Source organism: Grammomys surdaster, unplaced genomic scaffold (genome assembly GCF_004785775.1).
Source record: "Grammomys surdaster isolate TR1022 unplaced genomic scaffold, NIH_TR_1.0 239, whole genome shotgun sequence".
Taxonomy (NCBI): Eukaryota; Metazoa; Chordata; class Mammalia; order Rodentia; family Muridae; genus Grammomys; species Grammomys surdaster.
Genome location: NW_021604684.1, coordinates 5,472,917 through 5,492,186, shown reverse-complemented (window position 1 = coordinate 5,492,186; position 19,270 = coordinate 5,472,917). Strand labels below are relative to the sequence as shown.

At 44.8% G+C, this 19,270-nt stretch overlaps 1 protein-coding gene across 2 annotated transcripts; it reads left to right on the top strand.

The window, feature by feature from the left end:
• The first annotated feature begins 2,143 nt into the window (after nucleotides 1-2,143).
• On the top strand, nucleotides 2,144-18,984 carry Sec11c (SEC11 homolog C, signal peptidase complex subunit). Of its 2 annotated transcripts, XM_028774288.1 has the most exons (6): nucleotides 2,144-2,311; nucleotides 10,925-11,034; nucleotides 13,675-13,824; nucleotides 15,851-15,970; nucleotides 18,126-18,183; nucleotides 18,780-18,984. In XM_028774288.1, exons 1-6 carry the CDS (start codon nucleotides 2,225-2,227, stop codon nucleotides 18,831-18,833), a joined length of 579 nt encoding a protein of 192 aa, XP_028630121.1. In that variant the 5' UTR covers nucleotides 2,144-2,224; the 3' UTR covers nucleotides 18,834-18,984. The 2 variants fall into 2 exon arrangements, with proteins under 2 accessions (XP_028630121.1, XP_028630122.1); XM_028774289.1 differs by lacking the exon at nucleotides 13,675-13,824 and having other exon boundaries at nucleotides 2,163-2,311.
• Nucleotides 18,985-19,270: the final 286 nt, after the last annotated feature.

Genomic DNA, 19,270 nt, shown 5'->3' with positions numbered 1-19,270 from the left:
CTTCAGCCCAGTTCCTCATGAATGATGGGATATGTAGTGAAAAGCAGCTTTCTGCACAGGCATGATCTGGTTTCTGTATGTTCTATGATATAAGATCCACCCCCTTGATCAGAAGCAATACTGGTGTGGTATGGAGAGCCAAGACAGTAAGGCACATGGTGGCGGGGTTGGCAGAAGCATTGGGGACAGGAAGGCAAATCCATAAGCAGATCATGTGACTATATCAGGGAACACAAATCTCTGCTCTGACCACAATAGGATATCCAGTATAGTTGATCTGAGGGTAGGTGGCTGTCTAGTTCAACCAAGGAACTGCCAGATTGGGGCTCATTGTTGGTCTCTACTGTTTTCAGAATAGGCAATCCCCGGTGGCATTATTCAGGTCAGTCTTGGGGGTGTGTGGAGAAAAAGCCCATGTTGTTAGCCAGTGTATAACCTCTGTCTTGCCACTGTGCCCACTTAAGTTATGGGAATACTGAGCAAGCACTGGAAAGAGAGGAGAAATGGCTAGTATTCACGGATAATTTAGCTTTGTGGTTATATGTTTCTGGTATGAGACAGATGTAGCCATTTACTTGGGATAGGAATATTTTTGTGACTTTGTCTATTTTGAGAAATCTTTTCACATGCCTTTCCCCAAACCTCCTTGTCCCTGTTTATCAGTTTTCCCATCCTGATCCTTCACACTCCTCATCAGTCAGTTTGCAGATCACTGAAGTCTCAGGTCTCTGGAATTTCTTCTGTACTGGGACCTACAGTTTGGCTAAGAGGGCAAGATTTTCCTCTTGAATGTCTACATGGGGCTTTGGATGACCAGCTGTGTCTTTTTTAGGTAGTGCTATGATCTTGACTGAGTCTTTTTTTTCCAGAGGTGCACATGAGGGAGGGTCTTGGAGGGTAATGAAGGAGTGCACTGAAGGAAAGCAGCTCATTAAAGGAGCCAGAGTCACCTGCTCATGCAAGACACCTGTCCCCTCTGGAGCTGCCTGGATGTGGTTTCTCACATAACATTTCTACTCCAGGGCACTTAGCTGCTGTATCCATCCAAGCTAATGACCACATGGGACATTAAACAGTTCCTGATAGGGAGCTTGGGCTGCATGGTGATCTGAGGTCCTACTGTGTGAAGGGCTATAAAAGGTCCATGCATGGTAAATGTGGAGCTACATTTTACCCCAGTGTCCTAAAAGCCTGCCCCCATTTGATGCTTGCTAGTTTTCACACAGTTTTCCTACCTGCCAGAACACTTTGAGATGATGTTGCATCTTGAGATCAAAACACAGATACTGTATAGTTTAGCTATGTCTATCCCAGTAGAACCTAAGTTTTAACAGGGCAACTGTCTTGGTTTGTTTTCTTTATCAATGTTTCTCAGGTACCTAGAATACTATCAGGCACATTGTAGTTGTTTAGTAAAGATTTGTGAATAAATAAAGCAAAGGATAAGCGCAGAACTATGGAAATTCTGGAGTTGGACTTTGAGGTCTATTCCATACTCTAACTTTCTGGGACTGTCCTTCATCATGTATAAGATGGCTACTTATTCATTCAGTGAATATCCGCTCGGATTAACATCTATAGTCGCCTCGGCTCACAGATTGCTCCATTGCAATTTTTTCAAGAGCTATTCTTTTCACGGTGCAGAACCTCAGTTTCAAAACTCCCGCCTTTCACAGGAAGGCCCACCCACCCAGCACGCCCATCTTTAGGCCCCGCCCTGATTCCTCACACTCCGCCTTCAGGGCAGAAGCCCCGCCTTCCCTAACTGTTGTCATCCAATGGCCGAGATACACGGCTAGGTGAAAGCGAGGGAGCTTTAGGTGTCCGGTTGGCGCCTGACCAGAGTCTTGGAGTTCTGATCTTCTCAAGCAGTCACTTCCCCAAGTTTCCACCTAGACTCGAGGCTCACCAGTTACCTTACAATCTCCTAGAAGGGTCGGCTGAGGCTTCTCAGCCCGCTCGCCACGCTCCCCAGGAGCCCTGGGTCTTCACTGGACGAGGCTCTTTGCCCGAAGCATTCTGGAAGTTGTAGTTCTTCTTCTCTACTTTTCCCCAGGTCCTATGGGGGGGTGACCCTCACGAGACTACAATTCCCAGAAGCCCACGCAAGACTATGGTCACGTGGCCCGAAGGATTCGGGCTGGTGGGCGGGGCCGGCCGGTGCTCTGCAGCTGAGTGTGACAGACAGAGCCGGCCGGCCGCCTGGGCCCCCAGAGACCCCGCCATGGTTCGTGCGGGCGCCGTGGGGACGCATCTCCCCACGTCCAGCCTGGACATCTTTGGGGACTTGAGGAAGATGAACAAACGACAGGTAACGGAGGCTCTGGTGGGGGGCGCGTCCAGTGTACCGGTACCCGTTGCGGCTGCAGGAGTTGGGGCTTCCTTGGTGAAGCTCTCTAGGGCAAGGACAGTTCCGTGTGACCAGAGCTCCCTGTCACCCAGAGGCCCTAGGTTCAGATCTTCCCAGACCCACGTGTGGGCAAGTGTTGGCATTCCTGCTTTGACAAGAGCAAACTGGGGAGGGGTTGCGGGAAGGGGAGCGCAATGGATGTCATATGCGCTTGCGGAAGTGAAGGGAGATGACTGGAGCGCGAGTGACAGCTGTCTGCGCGTTTTTAGGGCCACTCAGTGAAGAGGGAACAGTTTTCTCTGTGGCGCTCCAGAGGCCTGGCTGCGCACTGTTGCAAGTGGCTAAGAGGCTGACCGAGGGGAAGGGAAGAACTTTCTTACTGTGGAGCTGTTCAAGGATACATCCCAAAGGGATTTCTTCTGAGGTGTGTGTGTGTGTGTGTGTGTGTGTGTGTGTGTGTCTGTGTGTGTGGTAGTGGGGGTTTTCTCCGGGCATGCATCGGGACTCAGTGTTGTGCCTGCATCCAAAGTGGTGCTCAGTCATCGTAGACCGAACTAACATTCATAAAAGGATTTCAGAAGTTTCCTCTAACTTTTCGAGTCCATTCTTGCAGCACCGTCTGTAGAGAAGGCCATTAGGGCTGGGGGTCCTTGTACAGCAGGGCTTCACTTTTCACTGCTCTGTAAAAAGCCCGCTAAGGCACGGTTTCTTCCCCAACCCCCTTGCTGTGCACTATCATTTCCTCCATCAGACCAGAAAAATATGACCCGGTCAGCTTCTAGGCACTGTAGTGCCCCAGTACCTTGACAGATAGCCACTCTTTTATTATCAATGAGGACACACTGTGGTTAGAAAAGTAAGGTCTTTCTTGAAAAGGGGTTGAATGTTTTTGAACATGGTGTTTTCATGATTTGGATGACACCTAGAGATATTTGTTCCACTAAGTAGCTATGGGCACTATGAGAATGAGAGAATATTATCTCCCTCCCTCTCCCTTAGCCTCCCTCCTTGTCTTTCTCATCTTCCTTTCCCCCTCTTCCTCCCTTCTTCTATTTCTCTCCCCACATCTTTTTTTTTTTCCTGTAGAATTTCAGAAACGCCCAGCCATATGGGACAGTTTGGTAACTTGAATTTCTTGAAATGATTAAGATCTGGTTGTGGCTAGCTGTGCTGATGAACATCCGTGGTCTGTGTGGTTATGAAGAGTCTTAGTAGGAAGTATCACTAGTATCAACAGCAAAGACTGATGCCCCCTGCTCATAGACACTGTTCACTGGAAGAACAGCTTCACTTAAGATTTGGATTATTGGATAAAGTGTTTAAATGTTTGGTACTGATTACTAATGGCTGCCATTGCTAACTAGCAGGTGCACGTGTCAGTTCCTCACTTGGTGTGCCCATTGCGTCACTTGGGTCAGTAGCTTGTTGTGTGGCTTGTTTTGCTGGTCTACCAATTAAAATTTAGAAGCTCGATTTCTGTACCGATTTTTTTATGGTTGGAAAAAAATCCTTTTGTCTTTTTTGCTTGCTTCTTATTCTTTTCCCTTCATGACAGGATCCTGTGACACCTTGTCCGGCTTTGAAGCAGGACCCCCTTTCTGTACTGCCACCACTTACTAAATAAGAGCCACATGCAAGACAAGGGCTCTTTGTTTCTGCAGTGAGGAAGAGAGGAAGTAATACAGTGACTGGTGTTTTTGCTGCTTTGTGGCCAGAATATCTGGCCCTAAATGTTTGCTTAAAACTCCTCAGAACTTGCTGATTCTAGTAACTGTGTGTGGGCTTGCTTTAAAGCCCGGTTGGGGTCGTTATTTGATGAGCCAAAATGAGGAACACCACAAAGCGCCATGCAAATGTGATGGGGTATATTTGGAAGGGGTTCAGCCTGTCTGTAGTTTGGTTAAAATCATATTTCCTGGTTGCCAAACCTGCACTCAGGTTTTAGAGGTAGTGTTTCAGAAGTATGGCCGGTGGGGAGTTCCACTGTTAGGCTTTTGTATGTTTGGCTTTCTCTTTAGCCTTTATCAAAGGAAGTGTTATTAAGGAATTGACTTTATTACCTCACGATGATTTGTTTTCAAGCACAGAGAATCAGACTGGAAAATATGTTTTTAACTCAAGAGTTTTATTCAATAAATGTTAAGAGCTTGTAACTCACTTTTTGCCAAGATAGAGACTGGTGGTCTGAAAACCTACTAAAAAATTTAGCAGTCCTAATTTAAAATTATGGTTTGGGACTTTCCCCAGTAGATCGGTAGTTGATAATGAAACAGCCATTGTTTTCACACACTGTCCTCTAAGTCAAGCAGAGCAGGTGGAGAAGGTTGGTAACGAATGACATCTGCTGTAGAATCTCTCTTTTTGTTTTGTTTTGCTCTTCTGGGAATACTGTGATCGTTTCATAATGTGAAATGGATACAGTAGCCAAGTGGTTAAGCATGGTGTGTGGCTTGAGTATTGAATTATAGTTCCTTTTTCTTCTTTCATATTGATTGTACCACATTGGAACACAGTCCAAGAGTGGAGTCGTGTGAGAATTCTGAGTGCTTGTGAGAAAACTCCAACAAGACAAGAGTCTTGTGACCTCAAGTTTTTTTCGAAGCACACACTTGTTCTTGTAGTGCTATGCTCTGTGCAGGTGCAGCAGATAGGAGTGAGTCTACTTCAGCTGTGCTTATTCATGGCCTCCATGTTTCTGCAACATGTGGCTTGTCCCTGTGATAGAACACATTACTAACGTGATTTTTCTTAACCTTGAGTATAAATTGCCCGATGCTCCCAATAAAGTTGTGGGGGACTTTAGTCCGCCTCATCTCTAGGTCCCACTCTTTCAGGTTCATGATGCCAACTAGAGAGTGATATACAGCACCAAAATACCAAAGTTACTTTAAACTTCCTTTTAGGTCCTCCTTTCAGTTGAATCTTATGATTGCCCCAAGTCCCCTCTTTCCACCAGGTGGTAATATTGGCATTTCCTTTGTTACATCATCTCAGTACATTTCCTATGTCTTATATTCCTCAAAATGATTACTTTAATGGTCACGAATAAGATTCTGGAATCAGTCCCAAGGGATTTTTAAGAATGGTGTTAGTGTTTCTGTTGTTGTGATGCAACACCCTGATCAAAAGCAGCTTGAGGAGGAAAGTGCTTATCTCATCTGACAACTTGTACAGGAAGTCAGGGCAGACACTTGTAGGCAGGAACCGTGGAGGGATGCTGCTTCCCAGGACCACCCTCCTAAGGGTAGCACTGCCCACAGTGAGCTGGGTCACCTCCCCCACATCAATCATCAATGAGGAAAATTCACCACAGGCTTGCTCATAGGGCAATCTGATGGAAACATATTCTTAATCGATGTTCGTTCCTTCCTAACCTGTGTCAAGTAGACATAAAACTAGTCAGCACAGGAAGAAAATCAATGCTTGGGGTTGAAAGTTGGCTCAGTCTGGAAAATGCTAGCTTTAATAGGTTCGACCCTCACTCTCCAGAAATCCATGAAAAAGAGCCAGTGTCCAGTGTGTTTTAATCTTAGGGCTGGGGAAGTAGATACTAGGCAGATCCCAGAAGCTTGAGTCTGACTCTCCCAGGCTAGTACCCAACATTGTCTCAAAAACTCAAGATGGATGGTGTCTTAGAGCTTTTATTGCTGTGAAGAGGCATCATTACCACGCAACTCTTGTAAAGGAAAACATTTGATTGGGCTGCCTTATAGTTCAGAGGTTTTATGGCTGGAAGCATGGCAGCACATAGGCAGATAGTGCTGGAGAGGTAGCCAAGAATTCCATATCTGGATTGGGAGGCAGCAGGAAGAAAGAGTGACACTGGGTCTGGCTTTGAGCATTTGAAACCTTAAAGCCCATCCCCTACATCCCCTAGTGACACACTTTCTCCAACAAGGCCACACCTACTCTAACAAGGCCACATGTTCTAATAGTCCCACTCCCGATTACCATATGGGGCCATTATCATTCAAACCACCACATAATGGTGGCATATGCACAGCGCTTGTGTGCACATGTGTGTGTGTGCGCACACAGACACACACACACACACACACAGAGAGAGAGAGAGAGAGAGAGAGAGAGAGAGAGAGAGAGAGATCAATGACTTGTAAGTCTAGTATCCTAAGATCACCTTTGGGTGTGCCTTGGACCACCTGCTGTGCTTATAGTTTGCCAAAGGTCTTCTTGTAGTTGACATCTTTTCACTCAACATGCTTAGTATTTGATACTAAAGTTGTTTACTCATTATTTGAAATAGTGGAGTAATCTTCCTTTTTCTACCTTTTCCTCATTATTAGAAATAAGGCTGGTATAAATATCTTTGGACTCCAATTTCCTATCTGTTGCTGTTTCTGATGAATTCCTCGAAGCAGGAACCCTAGGCTGATAGTAATCTTTTGATAGTAACGTCAGTTGAGGGTGCTTACTTCAACTTACATTCTCACACAGTGTAGCCTTTGGTACTACTCCTGGCTCTTAGCATTGAAAAAACTGAAACTTTAAATTTTCTGGGAAGGTGAGAGAATTATGGATCTGAACCTTCCAAATGTTTACTTGCTGCTTGTATTTATTTCCTCATTGGAAAATTATAGCTTTAAGGTTTTACCTGCTGTTGACATTTTAGTTTCCTTACAGCTAGTTTGTTGGCATTCAGTGTGTGTTAAAGGTGTTTGTCATTATTTAGCAAATGGAGTGCTGACTGTTTCCAGGCCTGTGTTGAACATTGAGATACAGTTCTGAACAAGGTGTGGAATGATCTCTGCCACTGTGAAATTCACAGTCTAGTGTAAAGACGAGTGAGTGTGTGTACAGCTGGTGGTGCTAGATGTGGCAAGGAGAGGAGACATGGGCTGCAGCGAGAACAGGAAACAGGAAGGCGAGCCGGCCTGAGGCAAAGACTGACAAGCTCCAGTGCTTTGCCAGCTTTTATAAAATTCTCTTGGCACATAGCCGTGCAGATCCTTTTAGATGCTGTCTGTGGCTACTTTCCCAATCCAATAGCAGAGCTAAGTGGCTTTGATAGTTATTATGTGGCCTATAAACTTAAACTATTTACTATCAGGATCTTTAAATAGAAAGTTTGGTGACTCTTGGTCTCCCACATTGGTGAAGGCTTCCCACAGGCACTAGTGTTAAAAGTGGGACTTGAGAACCATGAGTTTTGGATATGCCAAGAGTCTAGGGAAAGAACTTTCTGGGCAGAGCAAATCACTGGGTAAAGGGTTTGAAGAAGAAAGGCATATGTACCATTTGAAGCACTGATAGTTATTACACGTGTGGCTGGGCACGGTGAATTTCACCAGCCAAAGTTGGAGAATAGGGGTATCAGTCAGGCAGGGCATCTGAGCCCGTATTAAGAGACTAGGCTGCAGGTGAAGGGGTTATGTATGTATAGCACAGGGATGGCCAGATGACACTGAGAGCAAGCATAAATGTGGAGTGGATTGGAAGACCTGTAGGAGGAAGCTCTTACAGTGACCCAGTGGGGCTCTGTTAATAACTTTGATAAGAGTTATAGCAACGGAACTGCTTTGGTATTAGAAAAGGTAAGGTCAGCTGTGGCTTGAAGCATTTCAGCTACCTTTAGAGATTTGCTGTAATTCCGGGCAGTTGGCAACCTCAGCATTGGGAGGAGTTAGCCTGATAGTGAGGATGGCAACATTTGAAGGTTCCATTTAGGTAGTGGAGGAGGAACTGTCAGGAGGATGAAGTATTCAGAGAGTGGATGAAGTTTCTACCTTGGAGGAGAAGGGATGTCAAATGTGGAAGAAGGCATAAAATGGAGGAATTAATAGTTCACGGTGCAGTGTCTTTAGCTGATTGGATGGGAAAGATGTGGAAGAGTGGCCAGCCCCAACCCATTCACTGCCCCACCCACCCACCAGAGTCTCTCAGCAGAGGTCCAGGGAACATGGGTGCTGGTGTTTCCTGCCATAGATTCAGTTGGACTGCTTTCCTGAGCTTTCCCATGTGATTCCAGTAGTAGAGCACGGTGGCCCTTGGGTTGTGGTCACAAGCCAGCAGCTTCAGTGTCACCTGGGAGCTTGTTTGAAATGCACTTCTCAGGCCTGCCAAATGATTGCAGTATGTGTTTGAAAGCTACTGCTGTGAAGGGAGGTATACACTCAGATGTCAGAACCCTGTAAAGCCACCCAGCTCTTCCCTGCTAGGTATTCCTGACTGTCCTTGGCTGCATTTCTGTAGGCTGTGTGCATTTTAAAAACTGTATATTTTGATGTATATTAAACTGTTTTAAAAATTTACACTTGTTGACTGTGTAGCTTTATGGGGTACAGTGCGAAGTTTCAGTCATGTTTACATTGTATGATGATCAAACACGGTGATTAGCATCACTGTCACCTCAAACATTTATCAGTTGTCTGTGGTAAAGCTTTGAACATCTTGTCATCTCAATGTATACAGTACACCGCACTGTGCTAGAACACCAAAACTCAAAAGCAGCCTAGTCTGTTTCAGTTAAAGTTAAATGTGAATGTTTGAGGAAATGATGTTTAGAGCCACATGATCTGGATCCTGTTCCAGACTCACTTCAAAAGGAAGTGTGCAAGGCTGACAGATACTTACGATGGGCTTTAACTTGGCTAGTTTTACTTCTTCTGAAACATAGTAAGAGATGTTTCGCCATCAACTATTTCAAGGGAGTCCAGGCAAGGAAACAAGATTTCCTGGGTTCTAGGAGCTGGAAGACAGAGGGAAAACTGGTAACTGAAGTAGCCTGAGAACTGGAAATGCTGAGGGGCTCCAGGGAGGCTGAGGAAAGATGCTATCCCATGATGTGGGATCCTTTGAGACTCAGTTGGCTGTAGCAGATGCCTTTAGAAATGGAGAGAAAAGAGGGCAGGCTGAAGTACACTTTCTTTCTCTGAAAGTTGAGACGTATGAGGTACCCAGTCCTACCCTCTGCACTGACTACGGTTTCCTTTCCCAGATGAAAGACTAAAAAGATAAACATGGGCCGGGCAGTGGTGGTGCATGCCTTTAATCCCAGCACTTGGGAGGCAGAAGCAGGCAGATTTCTGAGTTCAAGGCGAGCCTGGTCTACAGAGTGAGTTCCAGGACAGCTAGAGCTACACCGAGAAATCCTGTCTCGAAAGACAGGAAAAAAAAAAAGATAAACAGGAAGTATGTGGAGTAATGGTTGCCAGGCCTGTGGAAGGTGTGGACACTACTTTGTGAATGCTGTGTGCCGGGGATTGAAAGCTAAGGTGAGGGGCAGAAAGAAGTCCTAAAATAACAGCCCTCACCTGTCAGCATGTCCAGACATCTAGAGAATATGAGGCAGGGGAGAAGGGACCACATGGCCTTGAAGAAGTTTCCATTCCAGGGCAGATGGTCCAGGGGGAGGGATGAAGGTTACTGGAGCTGAGGGGTCCAGGCTTGAGACAACTGAGTCCACATAGTTCTGCAGTCATCCTGACAGTTGCAGGACTTGGAGGAGGAAGACTGAGGCAGAAGGTACGAAAGGCAGGCACCTTCTTGCCTTGTGGTAAGGCAGGGCTTGAAGAACTCTTGGGTAGTGTTAACAAAGGTAGCTTTAGTTTTGGTGGCCTCACGGAGGATGGATGGCATTCTGCTGACAGTTCAGCTACTGTCCAAAGGGAGTTGGGATGTGTACGGGTGCTGATTTTCCCATTAGTCTCCAGGGATTGGCAGATATAGCAGGCAGCTGTGGCAAGGGAGAGTCTGTACCACAGCACATGTGTAGCACCAGAGGAGCCAGGTGAGCCCTGTGGGTTGGAGGGAATTTCTGAGGTAGGGCTGGAAAACTCAGGACCTTACTGCTAACAACAGCCATGACTGGTTGGCTTCTGGGGCTCCTCTACTTGGGTTCTTAACCACATATTTACTATTCATTTTTTGATGTATTATTGATCATTTAAACATTCAGGCATTTTAAAGCTTTGTTTTTAAACTTTTAACAGGTAAGTTTTGTTTTGTTTGGAGATGCAGAGGCCTAGTGGTTGAGCCCTATAGTACTGTTTCACTTCCATTTGAGGACGTCTTTAGTTGTGGGCTAATGTGCAATATACTTTAGATATGTCAGACTTCCAGGGTGAGAACATGGGACTGACAACTAGCTGCATCTGTACCAGGCTGGAGTGGAAGCTGCCAGTGGTTGAATTCTGGAGGGGAAATGTTAGGGTCTGAAGGGTCTGGGAACCCCAGAGCTATTACTAGCCTTGTTGGGGAAAATCCTCAGTCCATATTTGAGAGGCAGCAAGCAGGTATTTAGGATGCTGTATCCAGCGTTTCTGGGGTTATTATGCCTCATTGACAGTGACAACAGAGCCTTGTTATACAGGAGTATTTGAGGGTGAGGAGGCTGTAGCAGTTATGGCTGATCAAGCCCACAGATAGCTGCTTCCCCCTCTTTTCTCACTGACTGTGAGGTGATATTTGGAAGGCATATCCTGTGGATAAAAGTTGAAATACTACCTGCCCTAGAATCAAATTGTTTAGATTATATAAGCACCTCCGAGCTCTATTGTGTGAATAGTCAGTGTTTTGTCCTCAGTTTCTCACTTTGGGTTTGGCCCGTTTTTGTTCCAGCTCTACTACCAGGTTCTAAACTTTGCCATGATCGTATCTTCTGCACTCATGATCTGGAAAGGCTTGATTGTTCTCACGGGCAGTGAGAGTCCCATCGTGGTGGTCCTGAGGTAAGTCCTCATCCCGGCCCTCATTCTGCTTCCCCCGGGATCCAGTGAGATAACATTATCTGTACACAAATTGACATTTATACCTAACTAGTTTAAAATGTTAAGCCGTACCTAGTAGGAGGTGTGTGTGTCCCAGTACCCAGAAAGTGTCAGGAGATGTCAGTGGCCACTACTTCCTGTTGTGCTTATGAAAGTGTATATACTTCAGAAGAGTGGATATTGTCAATTTCATGCAGCCGTAAGTTATTCAGGGAGATATCTTCAGTCCATTTGAAGCCAAATGACCCTCCTTGGAGCCAGCAGGTGCACCAGGGTGCTTTGTCCAGTGTGTCTGACATCATGAAGCCCCATTGTTGGTAGCAATAGAGCTTCTTTGTTGTATCGGGGCAGAAGAAGAGCTATTGTGGTCACTTGATCAGAGTCATTGCTGACCAGTCCAGGAGCCAAAGCCGCTGTGCAGGGCTTTTGCTGTTTTCAAATCAGTGCCTTTCCTTGTACTGGGCTATGCTGACAGATCACAGGGCTGCAGCTGTGTCTGTACTTCCCCAGCTACCTTTGTGTGACTAACCAAGGGGTGAATGTGGGAAGTGTAATTCAGAGAGGAGTGTGTTTGTGTGTGTGTGTGTGTGTGTTCACACGGTATTTCAGGAGTGCCCTGGGGTCCTGTGGTGCATTAGGAGTGAGGAGGGCACCAGGCTCCTGGGTCCTGGACACCATAACCCTGTTTCAATTGCAGTAACTCCACTTTTGCATGTAGGTGGGTATAGTGCTCAGAAGCTGTTTGAAGGAATGGTTTTTTTTTTTTTAAAGAAGGCTTGGATGTCATTCTGTGGCAAAGCATGTGCATAGCACAGTCAAGGTCCTGAGTTTTATCCTTAGCAAGGGAACAGGAGGAAGGAAGGAGGGAAGGAGAAAAACAAACAAACATACAGTCAAGCTTTTTGGGAGAAGGATGTATGCCATTGGCAGAGTGTATTTGTAGCATGTGTAAGGTATTGGGTTCCATCTTCAGATGCAAGAGGGAGGGGAGGAATCCGGATGTATCCTCTCATGCACAATCCGAGGCACATTGAGATTATCACAAGCGTTTCAAGATATTGTTTGGTAGAACAACACTGAATCTAAGATCACTAGGCTCCCTTCCCATCACACATGTGTACACAGGCATTTCTGTGAAATTCCAATACACAGGGACTTTAAAAAATCCTTTATAGTTTTAAAGCAGTCCGGTTTAAGTCATAATCTGGTAAAGCCCCTGAGTGGCTTGGGAGTCCCCAGCCTTGGAAGAAGAGCCCTACAAGTTGCTGCTACTGGACTTGGAGAATTGCTGGGACTTTGGGAGGTGGTATCGTTGGTCAGTGCAGTATGTTGTCACAACCAAGAGAGTTTTCTGACACTGACTTCCATACTGGTGGCTTTGGGAAATTCATTGAAGGAGTGAAGATGAAACCATCAATGGAGAAAGCAGGCATTTTAGCTGTTCTGTATAAGAAAATAAAGTTGGAAGTGCAGCTCACCTTTGGGGAGGTGGCACAGTAGGGGTCCATGTTGGGGCCAAATGTGTTTACCCAGCTGCCTTTTTTCTTTCTCTCCCTTAGTTCTTCTATCAGACCTTTCCCCTTCTTAGTCAGGATTCCTGGTTAGTATGCCTGGTCTGAGCCTGTACTCAGAACTCAGGGTTCACTTTAACACAAAGCCCTTGCACACACTTAGTGACGGCCAGCTTAGGCACGCTCCTCTTCCCTGCCTTCTGTCTGCTGGGAAGCTTGTGCAGCACCAGTACTGGGGGTTGGAAAGAGGCCCAGCTTCATGAACCGTATTCTCCTTTAAAGGCCCCAGAGCTTCAGTGAGCCTGCTTCTTCCTCCTTCCTGATAAACAGATACTACCAGCTCATCCTTGGTTGTGCAGCCCCCATGCAGCCGGATTTGTAGCTCTGTTCCTTTCCTATGCATCACATTTTAATTTTGAAGTCCCAGTAGCTTGCAGTTCACTTTGAATACATTAGAGATTTGGCATAGACTTGAACCGTTACCCTGAAGGTTCCTTACCCATCTTCTACACCAGTAATGCTTGTTAACACTGGGCTCTTGTAGAACATGGTCAAAATGCTGCTGTTGCAAGAGGCAAATCCGGGCTTCAGACTTTGTCCCAGCTGCCAGTGTGCTTCATGACAGGGGCTGTTCGATAACTCGATTCATTTGTTTCTCTTCTCTTGAAAACACCCTGCAGTGTTGTGGGTGCTAAGGCTGTGCCGTGAAGCAAGGATTGGCTCTGGATGTTAACAGAACTGTCAGTATGCAGCTCCAGATGAAATGTATTTGTGGACTTAGAACTTCTTTTTTTTAAGGCTATATGTAGGAAACTTTTACTTCAGAGTTGACACTGTTCTTGCTTCAGCTCCCATGTAGTTCTTGTTCAGGGAATGAGAAGCAGACAGTGGAGTGACAGGCTGAGAGAAGGAGCCCCTGGTGCCCTTCCAGGCATAAGCCTCACCAGCCATTTCCTCATGTGAGTGGAGAGAAACCCTCCAGGTTTGCGTGCAGTGCCTCTGTGAACATGGACTCAAGGGTGGCTGGGAGTTTACTTGTACTACCCTGTGGATACTGGGAGCCACTGACTGTGACTGTGTTTCTTTCCAGTGGCAGTATGGAGCCGGCCTTTCACAGGGGAGATCTGCTGTTCCTCACAAATTTCCGGGAGGACCCCATCAGAGCTGGTGAAATAGTTGTTTTTAAAGTTGAAGGAAGAGACATTCCGATAGTTCACAGAGTAATCAAGGTTCATGAAAAGTAAAGAGGCTTTTACTTGCTTTTATTTTGGTATTGTAAAATTTGGTAGATGCTTTTAGAGATCAGCGAGAAATCGGAAGAGCCAGATTTGTTCTCGTTCCGCCATTTATTAACTGGGCAACTTTGCCCCAGTGACCTGACTTGGTCTGGAAACCAGGGTGACAGTATTTTACCTGCAATAACTCACAGGGTGATTATGATGGCTAAGGGAGAGAATGATTACTAAAATGTGTAAAAAACAAAAAATCAAACCCAGACTGCCACACAAATCCAAGGGGTCTGTTATCTTAACCGTTCCAAGGAGTTTCAAAGAGTCACCCTCTAACCAGACTGACTGCTCTGATACCAGGGTTTCCTTCTGACATAATAAAGCTAGTTGTTTCTCTGGGTCACTTTAGCAAAGGGGTGCTTTTAGCAGTGACTTCCGCCCTTGCTGAGTAAAACCTCCTTCCATAACATGTCCTGTATTAGTCCTTCCCTGACGGCCAGCTTCGCCTTCCTGTTAGGTAGCAGTGATGACATAAGACCTTAATAACATCTGGTTTTTCGAACAAAAACATTTAATTCTAGCTCAGATACAGAAAGCTTCCATGTGAGATTGAGGAATTTGCATTTTATACTTGGTGTGTACCCTTACCTTTGTGTAGCTTTCCTAATAGCATTTTGTGTTCATGGTTTATACATTAGATTTAGATATGTATATCTGTCTTTTAAAAGACAGTGGATTCCTCACCATGGGTAGGAGGAGGGAGAAGGATAACAAGGGACGGAGTATGACTCTGGTATTGGACTCTCATGCCTTTCCCTGTTTCCAGGTCTACTTAAAATACTCACTTCATTACTCTGACTTTTACATGAGTCCAGATTCAGTACACACTGCTCACCAGCAGGCATTGTTTAATGATCACGGGCCTCTGCTTGCCAACCTCCCCAGGAAGAAGCAGGGATGGCCTGACAGAGCTTTTACCTCCTCTGAAAGTCATTTCTAAACACGGCAACGTGTTCAGAGCTGAGCAGTGCTGATTTTGTTGTAACTTCCACAAACTGTGACAGAGAATGCTGCCCTCTGAAGTCCACACAAGCACAGACCAGCCTGCTCCTTTAGACACGGGTTCAGATGCTTGCAGGCTTTGAGTCTCTTGCCTCATTCTAACAGGGCCTGTTTATACTTTTCTGAAAGACCCTCTCTCTCTTCATAACTGTAGAGCTACAGAGTTCTGTTTGTGTTTCCACTGCCACCTTTACAGTGACTGCCTGTTTAGAACACTTAGTGAGTCCCACCTGTCAGCTGACTGTATTTCTCTGATGGCGTTCCTGACTGTTTGCCTGCAAACAGGTTTTGCACCATGTGCTGAGTGGTGCAGGAAGTAAAGCATGAACAGTTCTTCGTTTGGGAAGCTTGAGGCCAGTCACAAAGCATGACACTTCACATTATCCAGATCAGTGTGGACTGAGGAGTAAGGTCCATCCAACAGACTTTCCCCTACAACTGAGAAGGGGTGAGAGCAGCACGGGTCTCTGATTCAGCCCCTTCTGATTTCTGACCCAGTCAGACTTGAGGGAAGCAACCGAGGCAAGTGTGGAAAAGTTCACTGCCTCCTCCGTTTGGAGTGCTGTGAATCTGGACAGGACCTATTCCCACAATCTTGTCCATTATGAGTGACACTAATACTCTTTTTTTTTTTATTAGAAAACAAGTTAAGTACCAGCTCAGGATGCCTGAGTGAGGAGTGATGCTGTGTACCAGTGCCCAGTCATTGCCTTCCCATTGCTTGGGCTTTGCTTTGTGTTTTGGTTGCCGGGGTTACTTGAATGTTTTGGAATTTAAGTCCAAGAAATTGTCATTAGACCTGTGCTCATCTGGGTGGTTATCTGTAAGCAATCAACTTAGACCAAAGAGAGGTCAAGTCTTCCTCAACTGCTTTCTAAGTGCTGTGTCTGGCTGTAATGTCTGGGTTAAACTAATACGTTTTTAATGATGCTGTCCTGAAAATGATTTCTGAGAGGATGTCATCTTGCTTTCCAGAGATAATGGAGACATCAAGTTTCTGACTAAAGGAGACAATAATGAGGTTGATGATAGAGGCTTGTACAAAGAAGGCCAGAACTGGCTGGAGAAGAAGGACGTGGTAGGAAGAGCTCGAGGGTGAGGATAACCTTGTTGCTAATCAGAAGGTTCAGAATCCAGAAAAACTCTTAAAAATGAAGACGCTCATAAGAGAATAGAGTCATTTGTCACATGACACATCAGAAGTGCTGTAAGCAAGTCAAGGCTGTGCTTTGAGACCAATAAAATCTAAGTGTGGGCTATGCAGTGAGACCCTGTCTTCAACAAAACACATCCAAGGGCTGGAGAGATGGTCAGGCTGTTTAGAGCATTGGCTGCTTTTCCAGGTTCGATTCCTAGCACTTCCGTGGCAGCTTCAGTCCTAGGGATCTGATAACCTCTTCTGGCCTCTTCTGGCCTCTTCTGGCCTCTTCTGGCACTGTACATATTGGCACAGACAGACAAACAGGCAAAACACCCGTACATATAAAATAAATAATATTTTTAAATGAAAACTTAATGATATCCAAGGATCCAAAAGTTATAACTGAGCTAGAATATATTACCTATACACTGGGCTTAATTCTGTTCCAAAACACACCTTCACCTAGAGGTTAGTTATTTGAGGGCTTAAACATCAATGACTAGAAACCCTCCCAGAGATGGCCTCTGGTTAACATTTCAACGAGTGTCTGGACACGCTCCTGATGGCCACGTGCACATTTAACACACAGTTGTAGCTGGAAGGACTGAGTCTTTATATCCAGCAGTAAGTAGACATAGCTTTTTGTGTCAAATCTACAGTTTTGCCCTTTTAATGGCTAAATGCTGTTTGGTTGGCACCCATAATTTCATATGCAACCATCTTGGAAGACTTTTTTCCCTTTCTTTCTTTCTTTCTTTCTTTCTTTCTTTCTTTCTTTCTTTCTTCCTTTCTTTCTTTCCTTTTCTTTCTTTCTTTCTTTCTTTCTTTTTTTTTTTTTTTTTTTTTGGTTTTTCGAGACAGAGTTTCTCTGTGTAGCCCTGGCTGTCCTGGAACTCACTCTGTAGACCAGGCTGGCCACGAACTCAGAAATCCACCTGCCTCTGCCTCCCAAGTGCTGGGATTAAAGGCAAGCACCACCACTGCCCAGCAAGACTTTTTGTAATAGACACTTGTATTATTTTCTGTTTGCTTCTCATAATTAGAAAGTTTTGTGGAAATTTTAAATGCAAGATCATTTCAAGGGTTAACTATGATTGACACTATGCAGAAAGTATCCTCATTTAAAACATTATCAAAGGAGATGCTTTTCCTCTCTCAGTGGCCAGTTTATAAATGCTAGTAATAAAGTTTAAGACTCCTGTTAGAAATGTCTACTGACTCAGCCACATGCAGCAGGGCAGATAGCTTCTGTGTGTAAAGTTATCTTTATTAATTGGGTGGTGACACCAAGCCTTCAACCACTCCCTTCTGCTGGACTTCCACTCTTGAGTCTGTGGGGAGGCAAGGAGACTTCCTGCTAGACAGTTCTATATTTCTAATGCTGCTGAAGGCCAGGACAGGAGTGAGGCAGAAGCCACTGGTTGCTGACTGGAAGGTTGGTGACTAGACATGACACCTGCTTCTCGTTAGTGTAGATGACGCCGAGGGAGCACACCACTGACATACTGATCTAAGTGGCCGGTCACTCGCTCTGAACTGTCCCCTCTGGGACCATGGTTGTGTTTGAGTCTGAGTTACAGGATGCACGTTTTTGTTCATTCCTCAGGAAACTCATTTGCTAATTTGAAAAGCACTGAAATGAAAATCATGACAATTGTTTAAATTCTGGCCAATTTTCTGTGTGCTTTAAAGCTTTATTTGTTTTCTGGTTTCATTTCAGGTCATGTAAATCTTGTGCTTTTGTTTTTGAAGCTTTTTCTGGGAGCTGTTTTTATATAGGCCACCTGAAAATACTTTCTTCCTAAAAACAAAACCAACTAGGCTTATGAAAGTTGCTTATTGTACTTGAGCAAATGGTTCAACTAGTTATTTTAATGGTACCAAATACAGCCAGAGAGCTTTGCTGCTCAAACCATGTACCCACCTAAAACTGCTGGCCTGTAGTGTTCGTACACTCTGCTGGTCAAGCCTTGAGAAAGGAGTGAGCCCTGACCTTTGGCAGTGGTGTGCCCTAGGAGGACTGGTGTCCTGAAGGGTAGAGCAGTAAGTGCTGTGTCAACACACAGTAAGCAAATGTTATATTTTGTGCTTTTCATTCCCACAATCTAGGTTCTTACCATATGTTGGCATGGTCACCATTATAATGAATGACTATCCAAAATTCAAGGTAGGAATTTATGTGTGTCTATGTTTACTTAAGTTTTAAATATTGGAGCTTACCCATGCAATTGTAAATAGGAAGTCATCAAAAAATGTTTTGCCATTGATTTTCTGTGGAGCATTTGTAATTGCCTACAAATTAAACATAATAACCTAAATTATTAACATTTAAATTAGTTATTTAAAACAGCTTCTTTTACCTTTTACATTAACTGTGTTCTGAAATGGTGCTTACAGGATTGTTGATTATTACGGAAAAATTATAGCATAATCTGAACTAGCATCAAAAGCCTGGTCATATTTATCAACCAACTTCAGTAGAAATGGCATTTCTATTTTTAAAAGGCAATAGGGAATGTACAAAGGAGTAAGCACTGCATTAGCCGTGTCTGTCAGGTATTTGATCCCAAGTCATCAGTATATTTTTGGGTATTTATTCAGTGTGCATTGACCGGCTAACTTAGAGAACAAGGCCAGTGGGAGAGAGGTCATCTTTTGACCCTGTTCTCAGTCTAGCATTGAGCAGGCTTCATCTGAATCCGTTTATAAGCCCAAGTTCATCTGTAGACCTCACAATGCTTTCTCATTGTGCTTTCTTTACAGTATGCTCTTTTGGCTGTGATGGGCGCATATGTGTTACTAAAACGTGAATCCTAACATGAGGAGCAGTCCCTGGGACCAGATTGAAATGAATTCTGTTGAAAAAGAGAAAAGCTAATATATTTGAAATGTTCCACTTTCTGTATAAAGAGAGACCAGGTGGAGATGTTTTTGTCTTGTCTAAATAAATGATTCACCAGTAAAGATGGCATTCTTTCGTGGCTCTGATTGGAGTCAGCTCAGTCTCTGCTGCTGGAGGCAGGGCTCCTACAGAACATGGGGGTCAGCAGGACTTCAGGCCCTGGGCCATGGGGTCGGGCCTGGCCTGTAGGAGGGAGCATGGCACAGTCCACGTGACACAGTCACAGTAACTAGCGTCAAACACAAAGTTCCTAGTTACTATGATGCATCTGAGGGAGACAAGTTCTTCAAAGAGGACTTTTTATTCATTCAAGTGTAATCTGATAAACAAATGAAGCCTAAAGCTTTTTCGA

What these genes read in the sequence shown, in the direction of transcription:
- Sec11c (XM_028774288.1), top strand. Translation starts at nt 2,225, where the DNA reads ATGGTTCGTGCGGGCGCCGTGGGGACGCATCTCCCCACGTCCAGCCTG. An exon ending in GGAAGATGAACAAACGACAG is followed by an intron (nt 2,312 to 10,924) that starts GTAACGGAGGCT and finishes TTTTTGTTCCAG; the next exon opens with CTCTACTACCAGGTTCTAAA. An exon ending in GTGGTAGGAAGAGCTCGAGG is followed by an intron (nt 15,971 to 18,125) that starts GTGAGGATAACC and finishes CCCACAATCTAG; the next exon opens with GTTCTTACCATATGTTGGCA.